The sequence below is a fragment of the Osmerus eperlanus genome, chromosome 18, assembly GCF_963692335.1.
Source record: "Osmerus eperlanus chromosome 18, fOsmEpe2.1, whole genome shotgun sequence".
In the NCBI taxonomy this organism is placed as follows: domain Eukaryota; kingdom Metazoa; phylum Chordata; class Actinopteri; order Osmeriformes; family Osmeridae; genus Osmerus; species Osmerus eperlanus.
Window position 1 is genome coordinate 12,886,043 of NC_085035.1, and position 15,032 is coordinate 12,901,074.

A 15,032-nucleotide genomic window follows, 5' to 3' on the forward strand; every position below is an offset into this window, starting at 1 on the left:
GGGCTCTCAAGTTTTGAAGGCACCGACTACTGCATTTTTATGTATCGTGACACCCCTAATTTGAAGCGTGACGTTTTACATCCAATAACAGTCCAAGACCAGTCTCGAGTACTACAACACTGGCAGGGGTTCCCCATATTTTCACAACTATGGCTACCCTTTATAGTGATTTTTTTTCACAGCACCCAAACCTTCACTCGGGCATACACAGATAAATATTTACAAATACGACATGCATTTGCCATGATCTTTTGCTAGCCTATGCCATTTACGTGTTTGCATTGTTGCATCTGGCTAACACTGAGAAAATGTGCCTCCTATGTTTGCCTATGAATTATCTAGTTAACCTGTTGTTTGTGGGTTTAATGTGGGGGCCTAGTCCTAGACGACCTTAGTTCATTGTGTGTTTGTGTACTGTTGGTGAATGTTTGTGTATGCAAAACTGTTGTGTGACCATTATGTCTTACCTATGAGCTGAGCAGGCTCTTTACATTGGAATTTGCTCTTTTTACCATAGGTGGTTCCCTCTGGAAAGGTAAAGTGAGCAGGATGGACATGGTATTTGTCTGGTAGGCCACAGTCAACCGGCTCACACGACACCTGCTTGTTCCATTTGCCGTTGGCACACGTGATGGTCACAGTGGATTCTGCCTGGAAGGGGGAAACAGACAGAGCAAGTGAGAGGGAGGATTTGTGTTTAACTGTATGATAGAGTATGCATATACTGTTGTCTGACATGTACATTGCTGTGGAAAGGAATTTCCCCTTGGGGACAATAAAGTCTAAATTCTACACTTGAGAACACAACTGCACACACATGTACACACACACACACACCTTTACCATTAACTAAGCAGGTGGCACAATAACATAAGAGATCATTCTTGTATATCAGTGACTCGACAGACTGCACAATTTAGCAGCTCAAGTTTCTGCTGATAGTTGATCTAAGGTCATGTCATACCTTTCAGATTATGTATATGCAACTACTGTATAATCCTCTCAACGCTAAACAGATTGAGAAGGGGATGGAGAAGAGCAGGGGCATCAGGACCAATAAAGGCTTGTGTCAATGTACAGTATTTGTCCCCACATACCAAAAATGACAACTACTGACTCTGGCACTGAATTTGAAACTCACACTTAAGTTACAAAGATATGCAACTGCCTCTTAACAAACACCATGTTCGAACATAAGGATGCTCATAAGTGTACGTGGTACCACAGCACCCTAGGCCGAAGATCGATGATCGATTTTGTAATCGTGTCGTCGGATCTGAGGCTGTATGTTTTGGACACTCGGGTGAAGAGAGGGGCTGAGCTGTCAACCGATCACTATCTGGTGGTGAGTTGGGTCAGTTGGGTCCTCCGACTGAAAAAAGAGGCCTTCCGGGATATGTTGTCCCAGAAGGCCTCCGGAGGCAGTTGCAAGGAACTGACAGGCCCAAAGGGCTGCGGCTTCTGCTGGGAGAGAGGCAATGCAGCAGATGTGGGAGAAGTCCACAGTCCACAGAAGTCCACAGTGGCAAAGCCCCGGGCATTGAAGCCCAGAAATGCTGTAAGCTTTGGATGTGGAGGGGGTGTCGTGGACGACACGGCCTCTTCAACATCGCATGGAAGTCTGGGACAGCGCCTCAGGAGTGCCAGAATGGGGTTGGGATGAGGATCAGCACCTTTAAATCTGAGGCCATGGTTTATCAGCAGGAAACCGATGGAGTACTTAGGGAATGAGTTCTTATCCCAAGTGAAGGAGTTCAAATACCTCAGGCACTTCACCGTACTTGCCTCTGGGAATGTCCCTGTACTTACTGTAAGTTGCTCTGGATAAGAGCGTCTGCTAAATTACTAAATGTACATGTTCGCGAGTGAGGGGAAAATAGAGCGGGAGGTTGGCCGGAGAATTGGGGCATTATTGCATTCACTGTATCGCACCGTTGTCACGAAAAGAGAGCTCAGCCGGAAGGCAAAGCTCTCGATCTAGCTCTCAATTTTTGTTCCTATGGTCATGAGAGTTGGGTCATGACCGAAAGAACGAGGTCGCGAGTACAAGCGGCCAAAATAGGTTTCCTCAGGAAAGCGGCGGGCGTCTTCCTTAGAGATAGGGTGAGGAGCTCAGTCATCCGTGAGGAGCTCGGAGTAGAGCCGCTGCTCCTGTGCATCGAAAATTCTGACCTGTCAGGTAACATATACGATCAACTGCGTGAGAAAGCCAAACATTTCTGTGCATACTCAGTCGCTCTTAATGAGAGCACAGACATCACTGACACTGCGCAGCTCGCAATGTATGTTCGTGGTGTTGAAGACAATTTTGAAGTGATGGAGGAGTTGCTCACATTGATTCCAATGCATGGCCAGACCACCGCTCAGGAGATATTCCGCCAGCTGTGTGATGCCATTGTGGATGCCATTTACCATGAAAGAGGTAAATGGCATCCTAGGAGCGCCATCAATGACAGGGAGGAGAAATGGACTGGTGGTGTAACGGATACAGATTTAGTTTACATTAAACAGACACCACCTTCTATTATTTTTAATTCATAGAACTATTATAAGTTTTCATTGTAGCGTCTTCGTACACAGCCATGTCTGTAGCACATATGTGAATCGCACAGGAGACATAGCTTCCTCCGAGCCTGTTACACAGTATCAAACTGGCGTGGGCCTGAGCAAAACGCTAACTCCTGTGTGTCTCCATGTTTTCACAGGTACAATAAAAACATATTCTAAATTAGTTTATGGCTATTCAAATAGGAATATTATATAAATTAGATCTTCAATAGTGTGCTGGTAGCGTTGTGAGTTGTGTGGATGTTTAAGAAAGTAACGGATTGTCTAACATTGTTGAGGATCGCCATTGACTGGCTAATAGTATGCTAGCTAACCCGTTCCAGTGCAAAATGTAAACTAAGTTTAACCGTAAGTACAGTACTGACATGTTGGTAACATGCTGTATTGAAAAGTATCAAATGTTTAACGGATCAACAGTATTCTGAGTTATAATTAGCAGATGCTTTTATGCACTGTTATGTTTGAGGTTGTGTCTGCCCCGCGTTTTTATGTATTTTGCCGCTGCATGTTAACTTGCGAATGCGTGAGGCTACGTATGTGAAATGGGCCTGTGAATGGCGCATAAAGGTTGTGTGGGTGAACAGACGCTAGTGGATGTTAAGTCCTTGGTTCATTTGTGAAAATGGATTGATGATCATTTATTTTGGATGTTTATATGTTTTACTTTTGGATGAATGATGAATGTATATTGACATGCATGTATAGGTATCTACATGTAAATATAGAGATGCAGTATATCATATATGTGACATGTCAGTACTATACTATACTATTACATATTCAAGTGTATTTTATTGTTTGCATTTTCTCAAGATAATGTGATGTATTGGTTTTATATTGCATTGCAAGATTATTATGATAAGCAGTATTGAAATGGCGTGGTCCTGAGCAAGACGCTAACTCTTGTGTGTCTCTGTGTTTTCACAGCCTTCACAGTTTAATCACAGATACACAGTGCTGTCCTGCCTGTGTGTCATTTGCTGCCGGTCCAGATATCCCCTAGGTCTGGAGCCGGTAACTATTGGGGGCTCGTCCGGGATTCAGCATCATCGAGCGGGGGAAGCAGCGTGACGGCGTTACCGGCAGTAGAGCTATCTCAGATGGAATCGCAAGTCAAACAGTACCATCTGCTAACTGAAAATATGCCCCCAAAAAACGTAAATAAGCAAGACATTTATTTAGTGGAAAATCGCTCTATTCATAAAAAGCTCACTGGTAGCGATCATTGTCAGTAACAACGCAAAATGCGATATAGCCCTGTGTGGAGAAGCTGCCCCGGTAAATTGTACTACTACAGTACAGTACTAGACTACTGCTGTGTTCGTCTTGGTAGCCATTGCGTTCAATTTAACATTCCGTTGTACGGTTTACTACTGTTACTCTCCCCCCACCTTCGGGTGGGGGGAGAGTAACAGGGGGCTGCCTGGCAGTGCAGAGTACCCACCCTTATTGGAGTCTCTGGGGGGGGGTGCTGGAAAGCGCTCCTCCCGGAGATTCCCTCGTCCTCCTGGGGGACTTCAATGCTCATGTGGGCAATGACAGTGAGACCTGGAGGGGCGTGATTGGGAGGAACGGCCCCCCCCGATCTGAACCCGAGTGGTGTTTTGTTGTTGGACTTCTGTGCTAGACACGGCTTGTCCATAACGAACACCATGTTCAAGCATAAGGGTGTCCATATGTGCACCTGGCACCAGGACACCCGAGGTCTCAGTTCGATGATCGACTTTGTAGTTGTGTCGTCGGACTTGGGGCCGAATGTCTTGGACACTCGGGTGAGGAGAGGGGCGGAGCTGTCAACTGATCACCACCTGGTGGTGAGTTGGCTACGATGGTGGGGGAAGAAGCCGGTCAGGCCTGGCAGGCCCAAACGTAATGTGAGGGTCTGCAGAGGACTCCAGAGGCAGCTGATGTGTACCGGCAGGCCAAGCGGAATGCGGCTTTGGCGGTCGCGGAGGCAAAAACCCGGGCATGGGAGGAGTTCGGCGAGGCCATGGAGAATGACTTCCGAACGGCTTTGAAAAGGTTCTGGACCACCATCTGGCGACTCAGGAGGGGGAAGCAGTGCACTGTCAACACTGTATATGGTGGGGATAGTGCGCTGCTGACCTCGACGGGGGACGTCCTGGATGGGTGCAAGGAATACTTTGAAGACCTCCTTAATTCCACCAACACGCGTTCCGACGTGGAGGCAGAGTCTGGGGACATTGGGGGGGGCCCTTCTATCTCTGGGGCTGAGGTCGCCGAGGTGGTTGAAAAGCTCCGCGGTGGCAGGGCCCCTGGGGTGGATGAGGTCCACCCGGAGTTCCTTAAGGCTCTGGATGTTGTAGGGCTGTCTTGGTTGGCACGACTCTGCAACATCGCGTGGACATCGGGGACAGTGCCTCTGGACTGGCAGACCGGGGTGGTGGTTCCCCTCTTTAAAAAGGGGGACCAGAGGGTGTGCTCCAACTTTAAGGGATCACACTCCTCAGCCTCCCTGGGAAAGTCTATTCAGGGGTCCTGGAGAGGAGGGTCCGTCGGATTGTAGAACCTCGGATTCAGGAGGAGCAATGTGGTTTTCGTCCTGGCCGTGGAACAGTGGACCAGCTCTATACCCTCGGCAGAGTCCTGGAGGGTACATGGGAGTTCTCCCAACCAGTATACACATGTTTTGTGGATTTGGAAAAGGCGTTCGACCGTGTCCCTCGAGGGCTCATGTGGGGAGTACGGGGTACCGGATTCCCTGATCGGGGATGTCCGGTCCCTGTACGACCGGTGCCAGAGTTTGGTCCGCATTGCCGGTAGTAAGTCGAATTTGTCCCCGGTGAGGGTTGGACTCCGCCAGGGCTGCCCTTTGTCACCGATTCTGTTCATAACTTATATGGACAGAATTTGTAGGTGCAGCCAGGGCGTTGAAGGGGTCCGGTTTGGGGACCTCAGGATTGGGTCGCTGCTTTTTGCAGATGATGTGGTCCTGTTGACTTCATCGGGCCGCAACCTTCAGCTCTCTTTAACGTTCCGTTGTACGGTTTAGGCTGAAATTAATTATTTTCATGAACAGATTGACAAAGTTTAGGCTGTGGCAATGAAGTTCAGGTTAGTAGTCAGATAGTTTCACCTATTCAAAGACTTTTGATTTAAGTAAGGGGAGTGCCGAACATGTTCTGTCGCCGTTTGACTTCCTAAACAGCTGTGTAGATTTTTTTTGTAGTGTGTCTCGCGTAGGCTACAGCGTTGCAGTGAGCAACACTGGTTTGAAACCACAGGTAATGATAATTTCACCAACAAATCGTTTACTTGTAATGTAATGTCATAATAAATCCTACAACGAAAATGTATTTGTGAGGAATGTTTATTTTAACGATTGAAAACAGATGCATCATAGACCACTGTAGTATGTGTTGCCCGGGCAACAGAGGCTAATGTCATGCTAATGCTTCAGTGAAATAGTAGACTACCGTTTCCGAGAGTAGATGTGGGCCTACTTCCTTAACAATATCAGCTAATATTGTACATTACATTTCACAATTGTGTTTCACATCACAAAGTAAAATGAGTAAATAGTTATCACCCTGGCCTCTTTGCTTGTGGCGTTTCTGCAGCTACCTTGCAGTAAAGATATAGTTAGCCTAGCTATCCCCCAAGTTAACAGATGTGAAACGAATGTTCTGCTACAGGTAGTCACGTGTGTTTTCGTGACGTTAGTGATGTCAGTAACGTCAGTGACTGTGGCTAGCAAATTAGCCACCGTTAGCGTCACTTTTTGCCACAAAAACTTAACTTGAGCCTAAACCATGCAACGGAGGGTAAATACAAATACAAGCAACTCAATCGCTACCAAGACGAAACTTTTGACACCTAGGTTGTCTATGTAGGCCAAATATTGACTGAGACTTAGGGGGGCAAAAATAAATAATAATAATAAATATATATGTGAGAGAACAAAGGTTGTGCCTTTGCCGAAGGCAAAGCACACCCAATAATATATATGTGAGAGAACAAAGGTTAAGCACACCCAATGATGTGTCTTACTATAGTCAGGACTTTTGAAATTTCTGTTTATTATTTTTAAATGTTTCAGTTTGTTTCTTTTAATGTTTAAACGTTTTGGGTGTGGACCCGTGGGAATTTCTGTTAACTAACATCCAGTTTGGTTGTTTAAAGTGAGAGGGCAAGACCCTCTCAAAGGGGGGTTATGTCGTGGGCCAAAAACTGTCTAGAACACCCCATTCTAGGCCTATCTAGGGAACTAGGAGGAAAACTACCAACTGAACGAGTTTATCTTAAACTATAGGCCACTAAGCATAAAAACTAAATAGCACTATTGATTGCACGATCATGTAAGAGAAATGATCGTGCATCAGAGGTCATAACGAGAACATTACATATTTGAGTAAAGAGACATTTAGCATACAAAGACAAATCTTCCATTGAAGGATCCTGAGTGGGTCATGCTGATATTAGATAAGTGACATATAGCTAACGAAGACCAGACTTTGAACGGCTAGTACAAATAGGCCCAGATTTCTGGGACCGAGGCAAACTGACATAAACTGTTTAGATCGATAACTGAAAGTTATCCACACATGCTAGGGTTCAATGTGACGAATTAGGGGATGTCCTGTGGGGTATAAATGCTGTCTGTAAATTAGATTAAGTGAGGCTCTCTCTGGTGCTTGAGGAGACCTAACTGAATGTATCCCCTGTCTTGATCAATAAACTACCTTTGCATCTGAACTTGGACTAGACTCTTCCGCGCTTTATTGCAGCCTGTTCCGCTAGAAAGCTAGCCACCACAATATGCATGTATAGGTATCTACATGTAAATATAGAGATACAGTATATCATATTTGTGACATGTCAGTACTATACTATTACATATTCAAGTGTATTTTATTGTTTGCATTTTCTCAAGATAATGTGTATAATGTGATGCATTGGTTTTATATTGCATTGCAAGATTATTATGATAAGCAGTATTGAAATGGCGTGGTCCTGAGCAAGACGCTAACTCTTGTGTGTCTCTGTGTTTTCACAGCCTTCACAGTTTAATCACAGATACACAGTGCTGTCCTGCCTGTGTGTCATTTGCTGCCGGTCCAGATATCCCCTAGGTCTGGAGCCGGTAACAGTGGCACTTGTTCTAAGAAAACTGGAAGAGGAGGGAGGCCATTGCTCTCCACTGCATGATCCATCAGCAGGCCCTTTGCAGCAAATGCCTGAAGTTTGACAATGTGATGTCTGTTGTTGTGAAATGCATCAACCATATCAGATCCAGGGGCTTAAAGCATCGGCAGTTCCACGCCTTTTTGGAGGAAATAGTCAGCATGTGAGGATGTGCTCTACTTCACCGAGGTACGTTGGCTCAGCAGGGGAAACATCTTGAAGAGGTTTTTTTAGTTGAGAGCAAAAGTGAAAGCCTTCAATAGAATTCTATGAAGTGCATTTTCTTCACTAGACATTTGTGTGTAGACAGGCAGTGATGCCGGTAACGCGTTACTCTAATCTGACCACTTTTTTCAGTAACGAGTAATCTAACGTGTTACCATTTCCAAACCAGTAATCAGATTAAAGTTACTTGTCCAAGTCACTGTGCGTTACTATTTTGTCATTAATAGTAAAATATATATTTGATTTCTTCTTGCGTCTCTGGGAGTTAAGCCTATGCGACAATTAAGTCAAATTTTCAGCACGAGGGTCACGTCACGTGTATATACATAAACCTACCACTCAGCGACACAAACAACAATTTAGCTAGCAGGAGAGAGAGAGATGCGCATTTTCGAGTTGGAAATACAATCACTATTTTGAGTATTTGTCAGCTAAAGATGGAAATATCAAGGTTCGTTGTACACTCTGTGCTGGTGGCGACAAAGTGCTATCAAGCTACAAAAACACGACGTCAACTTTGAAGAAACATTTGGAGTCGCAGCACTGCACAGTCAAACTTATAGAGCCGGTTGTCAATAGGTGTGTTCGACTTCATGCAGCACCGGCGGGGCCGACAGCCGGTTGCCTTGAATTTGAGAATGCCATTGGCTGCTTTAAGTCAGCCGGGCTGCAGGCGGCTGCAGGCGGCTGCAGGCGGCTGCAGGCGGCTGCAGGCGGCTGCAGGCGGCTGCAGGCGGCTGCAGGCGCTGCATGAAGTTGAACACACCTATTTTTATGTTGAGGCAGCGGGGGTGTTGTCGGCAGCTGCTGAATGTAACTAATAAAGTAACTTGTAATTTAACTTATTTACTTTTAAAATCAAGTAATCTGTAACGTAACTAAGTTACCTTTTCAAAGTAACTGTGGCAACACTGAAGACAGGTACACTGTAAAAAATCTAATTCATGAAAGTATGCGCAGTGTTTACTCTAGGATCTTCTTCAGCAGCGGCGGGGGCTTTTTTATTTTTCTTCAAAATGTTAAGGCATAAATACACTCTGACCCCTTCGCTATCTGAATTGTAATGTACTACTAGTGCTATATTCCTCATTGAAGCAATCAGGCATCTTTCTCTTCTGGGAGGAAACATTTTAGCTAACAAACTCATCTGAAAATACAATCAAGAATATTTACATTTAGTCATTTAGCAGACGCATTTTAACACATACCTAGCTTAAGTAAACATTGTTGGAATTTATTTTCTTTACAGAAGTTACGTTCACTGAGTTTCTAGCTAGCTTGAGTACAGTCTAGTTTTATCTCTAGCTAAAGTTACTAGACTAGCTGGAACATTATTTCACGATTAATTAAATAATAATTTGTTGGCCATCAACAGCACAAACATCACATTGCTAATATGAATTTAAACTAAAATACTTAACTTAACGTTAGCTAGCTTGTTAAATGTACGTTTTCTCTTGCGCTATCTGGAGAATCTATCCTCTGCCCTGTTTGTCACTGTCAAGCTGAGCGGAGAGGAGAAAGTGCTCCGCTATACTCTTATTGCTGTTGTTTTTTCACAGTACAATGATAAAAGATATACTAAATGTTCTATGGTCAGATGAAACAAAATGGACCTTTCTGGCAACAAACACTCAAGGTGGGTTTTGCATGTAAAGAAGGATGGCTATACCAAAAATAACTTAATCCATTCAGTAAAGTATGGCGGAGGTTCTAAGATGTTAGCTATTTTTCCAGTTTTTCCTGATCCTAAACATGTCCAAATAAATACAAAAATGGTTAACTGAACACTAAATCAGTTTTCTGCCATAGCCATCTGTCCCCAAGTCCCCTGAGCTGAAGAGGAGAGTGCACGAGAGAGGACCTCGGACCCTGGATGATCTGGAGAGATTCTGTAAAGAATGCTCTCAGATTCCTTGCTTTGTATTCTCCAACCTTAAAAGCAGGGTAGGCAATGTTGTTAAGAAGTACTTTTTGGCATATTTGCTTAAAATAAACTTCACATTCTGCTAGCAATCAATAAATCTAAAGGTTTGATAGTCAAATCAAACCAATCCGATATCTGTGGGCGTCGCAGGACTGTAATAAATTGTTAAATCAGACCTGCACTAATGCTTGAAAGGCATTCGGATCGAATGCAATAATTGGACGGGCTACTTGTTTGTCTGTCTATCTACCTCCCGACATTAGTCAGGCTGTTCATGTGTTTTGGAGGAGTGACTTTAAAGGGAGGGGGTAGGATATTCTGGTTTGCATCCGTTCAAAATTGCTAGGTTCACAAAACGTACCTATTGTGCTTTTAATAGATGTTATGGAGAAGATTTAGTGATGTTTTATTGGCAAAAGGGAGGTTGTACAAAGCATTACATGTAGGGGGGGCAATAGTTGTACACATGGTTTTATATCCCACTTTTTACTCATCTTTGCCAAGGGGTGCCAATAATTCTGGACATGACATATGGACATTCTATATGTATTGCATGTGGTGTGTAGCAGCAACAATATATAGAATGAAACTATAAATCAATATGTGTGTGTACACACATAATTTCCTTTTGTGGTGGCAATGTGTACAAGAGTATGTGTGCAGTACATGTTTTACCTCACCAGACCAAGAGTGGTCTATGCATGTGCAAAGACATCCACTGGGTATACTGCATTAATTATATAAATGTATCCTGTGCATGTTTGTGTAAGTGTGTGTGTCTCCTGCCTGCCTGCCCAAGAGTTTGCCTATTTACATGTGTGTGTGTGAGCAATCCTTAAAGCGTTTTTGTTCCAGTGTCAAGTATGTGTGTGTAAAAGTGTGTGGAGTTTCCTTCTTTTAAAATCTTTACAGCTGCCTTTTTTTCTTCCAGTGGACATTTAACAACCTCTGGCTACTAGGTGTAATTCATGCCAGACTGCTTGCTCCATCCCACTTCCTTACCCAGGATGACACATTAGCCTGCAGTACAGTACAAAACACAAACTAAACTAACAACCTAAATAGATGGGTGCCAACTGTACAGTGTTGTAAGCAAAGAGACATTTCTGATTAATTCCACTTTGCAGAGTGGTGTCAAATACCATTCGTAACATGTACTGATAAAAAGATCTGCTTGATGGCAATCTTCAAATCGTGCACTTTTTTAAAGATATCCTTTTTTTTTACGAAAGTTAGGGTTTTGAAGAAATCACTCTGTGTACAGTATATATATATATTTATACCATGGTCTGGGTGAATACTCAATTCTGATTGGCTGCAGGGGTGTCCATTATCAGGTGATATATTGACACCTACTCCACCTATTCCAGCAAAACTGTTTGTTCACCGTTCTAAATTATTGCACTGGCTACATAGTATGAGCCTGTACAAAGTGTCTGAAATAAGTAACCACAACAACAGGGACAGAGTCAAAGCCTAGCATGTAATTAGCTACAATGAGTGACTTCAATATATCTTTTAACCTATTGTGAAAATGTTCCTTTTCTGAATTTACTGTCAGTGTCACGTAACCGCTCATCTCACATCCCATTCGCTATTCACTTCGCTAGCGGTCGGACAGTTTACGCCTCCGCATCGTCCAGTATCAGGTGATAATGTAAACCTCGTCGGGCATTATCCTTTACATATATATAGGGTGACCAGGTGTTCCGCTTTATGCGGGACTGCACAGCATTTTTATCCCTTATCCCACATATTGAGACGATTTCCCGCATTTTGATTGACTCAAAAGTCCCTTCGCAGTTCATGCTCAAAGACTAGAGCTTGTCCATATGAAAACCTTAAGGTTTTTTTTTACACCACTAACAAAATAACTTAATTTATAATGAATTAATTAAAGTCCAAGTGTATCATGAACCACAAGCAGAAATGGGAAATTAAAATTGCAATACACGTGTGTGAGATTATGCTTGTTGCTGACATTACCCATTTTCTAAAACTTAATTTAAAACTAAAAAGGAATTTATCATAGAGAAGCAACATTCCATGTATAATGTAAACTTTCATATCAATAAAGGTAGAGGTGAGAAGGACCATTGTATAATGTGTAACAAAGGTTACTCCTTTCATGTTACTGTTTTCATGTCATTTCATTTAACAAATTGAAATGACACTAAGGTTGTTTTTATATAATGAATGGGCTACTGTGTGGAGTGGACTAATATAATCAGAAATATAATCTAACAAAATATGTAAAAGTGTCACCTTTTAGTCACACAGTAGCAAGACTAGACTGTCTTCCTTTTATCATTTAGCTTCATCCCTCTGTGCTGTCTTTTCTATTTCTCTCCCTTGGCTACTTGTTTTTATTCTTTTGTACTTATTATTTCCTTCAGTGCTAAATTCGTTTTATTGAAAAATTGCTCCTCTGTCCATCAAATTGTCCATCAAAATGTAATGTTATTAGATGTTCTGTGTTGCTGAGTGCTCTATAGAGTGGACTATGTAAAGTATTCCATGATTAACTATCTAGGGTAGGGGTGGGCGGTATACCGGTATGAACGCGAATACCGGTATTGCGTTGTGCCATGACATGGATTTTGCCATATCATGGATATCACGATATATTAATAAATGTATTAAATATTAAGTGTTTCTGTTTGGTATAAAATATAACTAAGTGATACTGCCTAGCGGACTATATTAAATTTGTATCTTTTACGACAACAAAAAAACATGCAGCACGCGCTGCACGCATTGTCCCAGCCAATGAAAGTCAACAAACAAGATAGCGCAACTACGAGGAAGCAAACATTCATATGAGTAAACTGCTTTTATTGGCAAGTGTAAGCATGCGTTAATGATGTCTGAAAATAAAGCCAATGGGGTTGATTTGCCGGACGAAATTGGTAAAAAAGGGGGCCTCTTCTGTCGTTTGGAAATGGTTTGGTTTCAAGTTATCCGACATCGACCAACAAACACTACTCTGTAAGTTGTGTCGTCGAATTGTGCTAGCCAAAGGTGGAAACACTAGCAATCTTTTTCACCACCTGAAAGCCGTCCATGTACGCGAAAATGAATCTACCAGAATGTGTTTGACAAATCCAATGCCAAGTTGGTTAGAATTGTGAAATGTTTATTGTAAGCCAACAGAATTGAGTATTCAGCCATGTAATAATTGTTTATAGGTAGAGCTAACTCACTACAAATATTTAACAGAGTTTTCTTGCGATCCCATAAACGTAGGCTACTGTTGAACGCGTAGGCTACTGAGAAGTCGCTCTTCCGTGGCAATTAACCCTCGTGCTGCCTTCGGGTCACATGACCCAAAGGTTCATAACGAACCATCATTGTGTTTACCCAATTTTACCCAATACAAAAACAAATACAAATAATTTTCTTTTAACCATTCCAATGTGGGGGGTCTGAGACAGCCCGACAGTTAAAAGAAAATGCTTCACTTTGTTTTTGTATGAGGTAAATTTGTCACAATACGACGGTGGGTCACAATGACTGATGGGTCAGAATGACCCGAAGATAACACAAGGGTTAAACACTGCAAAATTTGGAAAACTTGTGACACACCCAATGCAAATCCGTCCGAGTGCGGTTGATTAGCCGCTGCAGTGCGGATTGCATTGTCATGACATTTTAAGAATAACTAATATATCGTGATATATACCGATACCGTCAGTGCTTACGAATTATACAGTGATAAACAATTTAGGCCATATCGCCCAGCCCTAATCTAGGGTTAACCCTAACCCTTAAATACCAGGGCAGTACCGGTTGAAACACCATTCTAATTTAAATCCTGTCCACATTTGGCCTGAATGCTGACATCCTTGAAAATGTTGCTGGATAAATGTATGACACTAAAAGGACAGAATGTATCACTCACAATATACACTATACATTCATTCATGCACACACATCAAATATTTGAAATATGTGTATACTTGTGTACTGAACACAACACACCATACACACAGAGGCATGAACAATAATAAACATACCATGGAACGTGTGCCTTATTACTTGTGTGCCTGTGTGTAAGCCTCAGGCAACTTTTTCTATAATCATCATCAAGATCCATAACTACTTCCACATGTTCATCTTCATCAACATAAAAGGATTTAAGTACTCTATTATGTTAATTACTCATGCAGAAAGGAGGGAAAGCTTTGACTGGAATCCAGACAAAAAAAAATACATTGTACATTGACTTCCTTCAAACTTCTCATTCTACTCTCCACTGTTCATGCTTTCTGTTATCATCTACAGTTCTCTCTCTCTCTCTCTCTCTCTCTCAATTTGTATAATTTTGTACACATACATTCTCTTTTCTGGAGCATTCATTGATTAGATTGCAACCTTGTAAACATGGCTGGAAGAGGGTTTAAGCAGTAGCGCTGCCTCTTTATGAGACCTCTGTAAGGTCCTGCAACCTCTGAAGATCATGCGTTCTACTATAAAGTAATCTCTGCTTAATGTGTTTGAAAGTATGTGCTCACTACCTTGGTCTTCATGATGTCATCATCCCTGTGGATTTGTAGGATGTAGCCTGAGTTGCAGGTGATGGTGCAACGTGCGCCGTTAAAGTAGCCCAGACTGCTACACTTGAGCTCTGCATTGCGGATTGGAGGCTCCTGGCAGTCAATGGCCTCGCACGAGTAATGGACACAGCTATGAAAAAGACATAGAAAAGAGACAGAGAGAATGACAACACACGTGAAGATGAGAGAGGAATATGAAGGATGATTCTTGCTCATTCGCAAAAACACACAAACACACTCGCACACACACTCAAGAAAGTATGGTTGTTATCGTAAGTGGCCAAGAAAAACAAAGGCAAGGGAGGTAGGGCATTGGCTTATTAAGTGTGCTTGCTCTCAGCACGGCACACTACTGTTCTCAAATATATATTTATTATTAACACCCTAACTTGCCCCTAAATTTTTTCACTATGTAGACATGAAAGGTGTCAAAATGTTTGTCACGTTTACGAAAGTGTTGCTATTACTTACTGAAGGTTACGATGCACAGTTTAGGACATTAAGGCAGAATCCCAATACTCTGTCTTACCCCTTACCCCTAGCCCTTAGTTTTGCGCGTTCCTGTGAGAGTAAGTGGTGTCCCAATACTCTTTTTGATCGAGGGCTAGGGC

At 42.6% G+C, this 15,032-nt stretch overlaps 1 protein-coding gene across 1 annotated transcript in view; it reads right to left on the reverse strand.

Annotated features, from left to right (window-relative positions):
- LOC134038990 (pappalysin-1-like) overlaps window positions 1-15,032 on the reverse strand; it is a 267,738-nt gene that overhangs the window by 59,993 nt on the left and 192,713 nt on the right. Inside the window, exons 14-15 of the mRNA XM_062484743.1 lie at window positions 14,383-14,551; window positions 468-651 (exon numbers count right to left, since the gene is read on the reverse strand). Of these exons, the coding sequence (XP_062340727.1) occupies window positions 468-651; window positions 14,383-14,551 (353 nt within the window). The remainder of the gene's footprint in view (window positions 1-467; window positions 652-14,382; window positions 14,552-15,032) is intronic.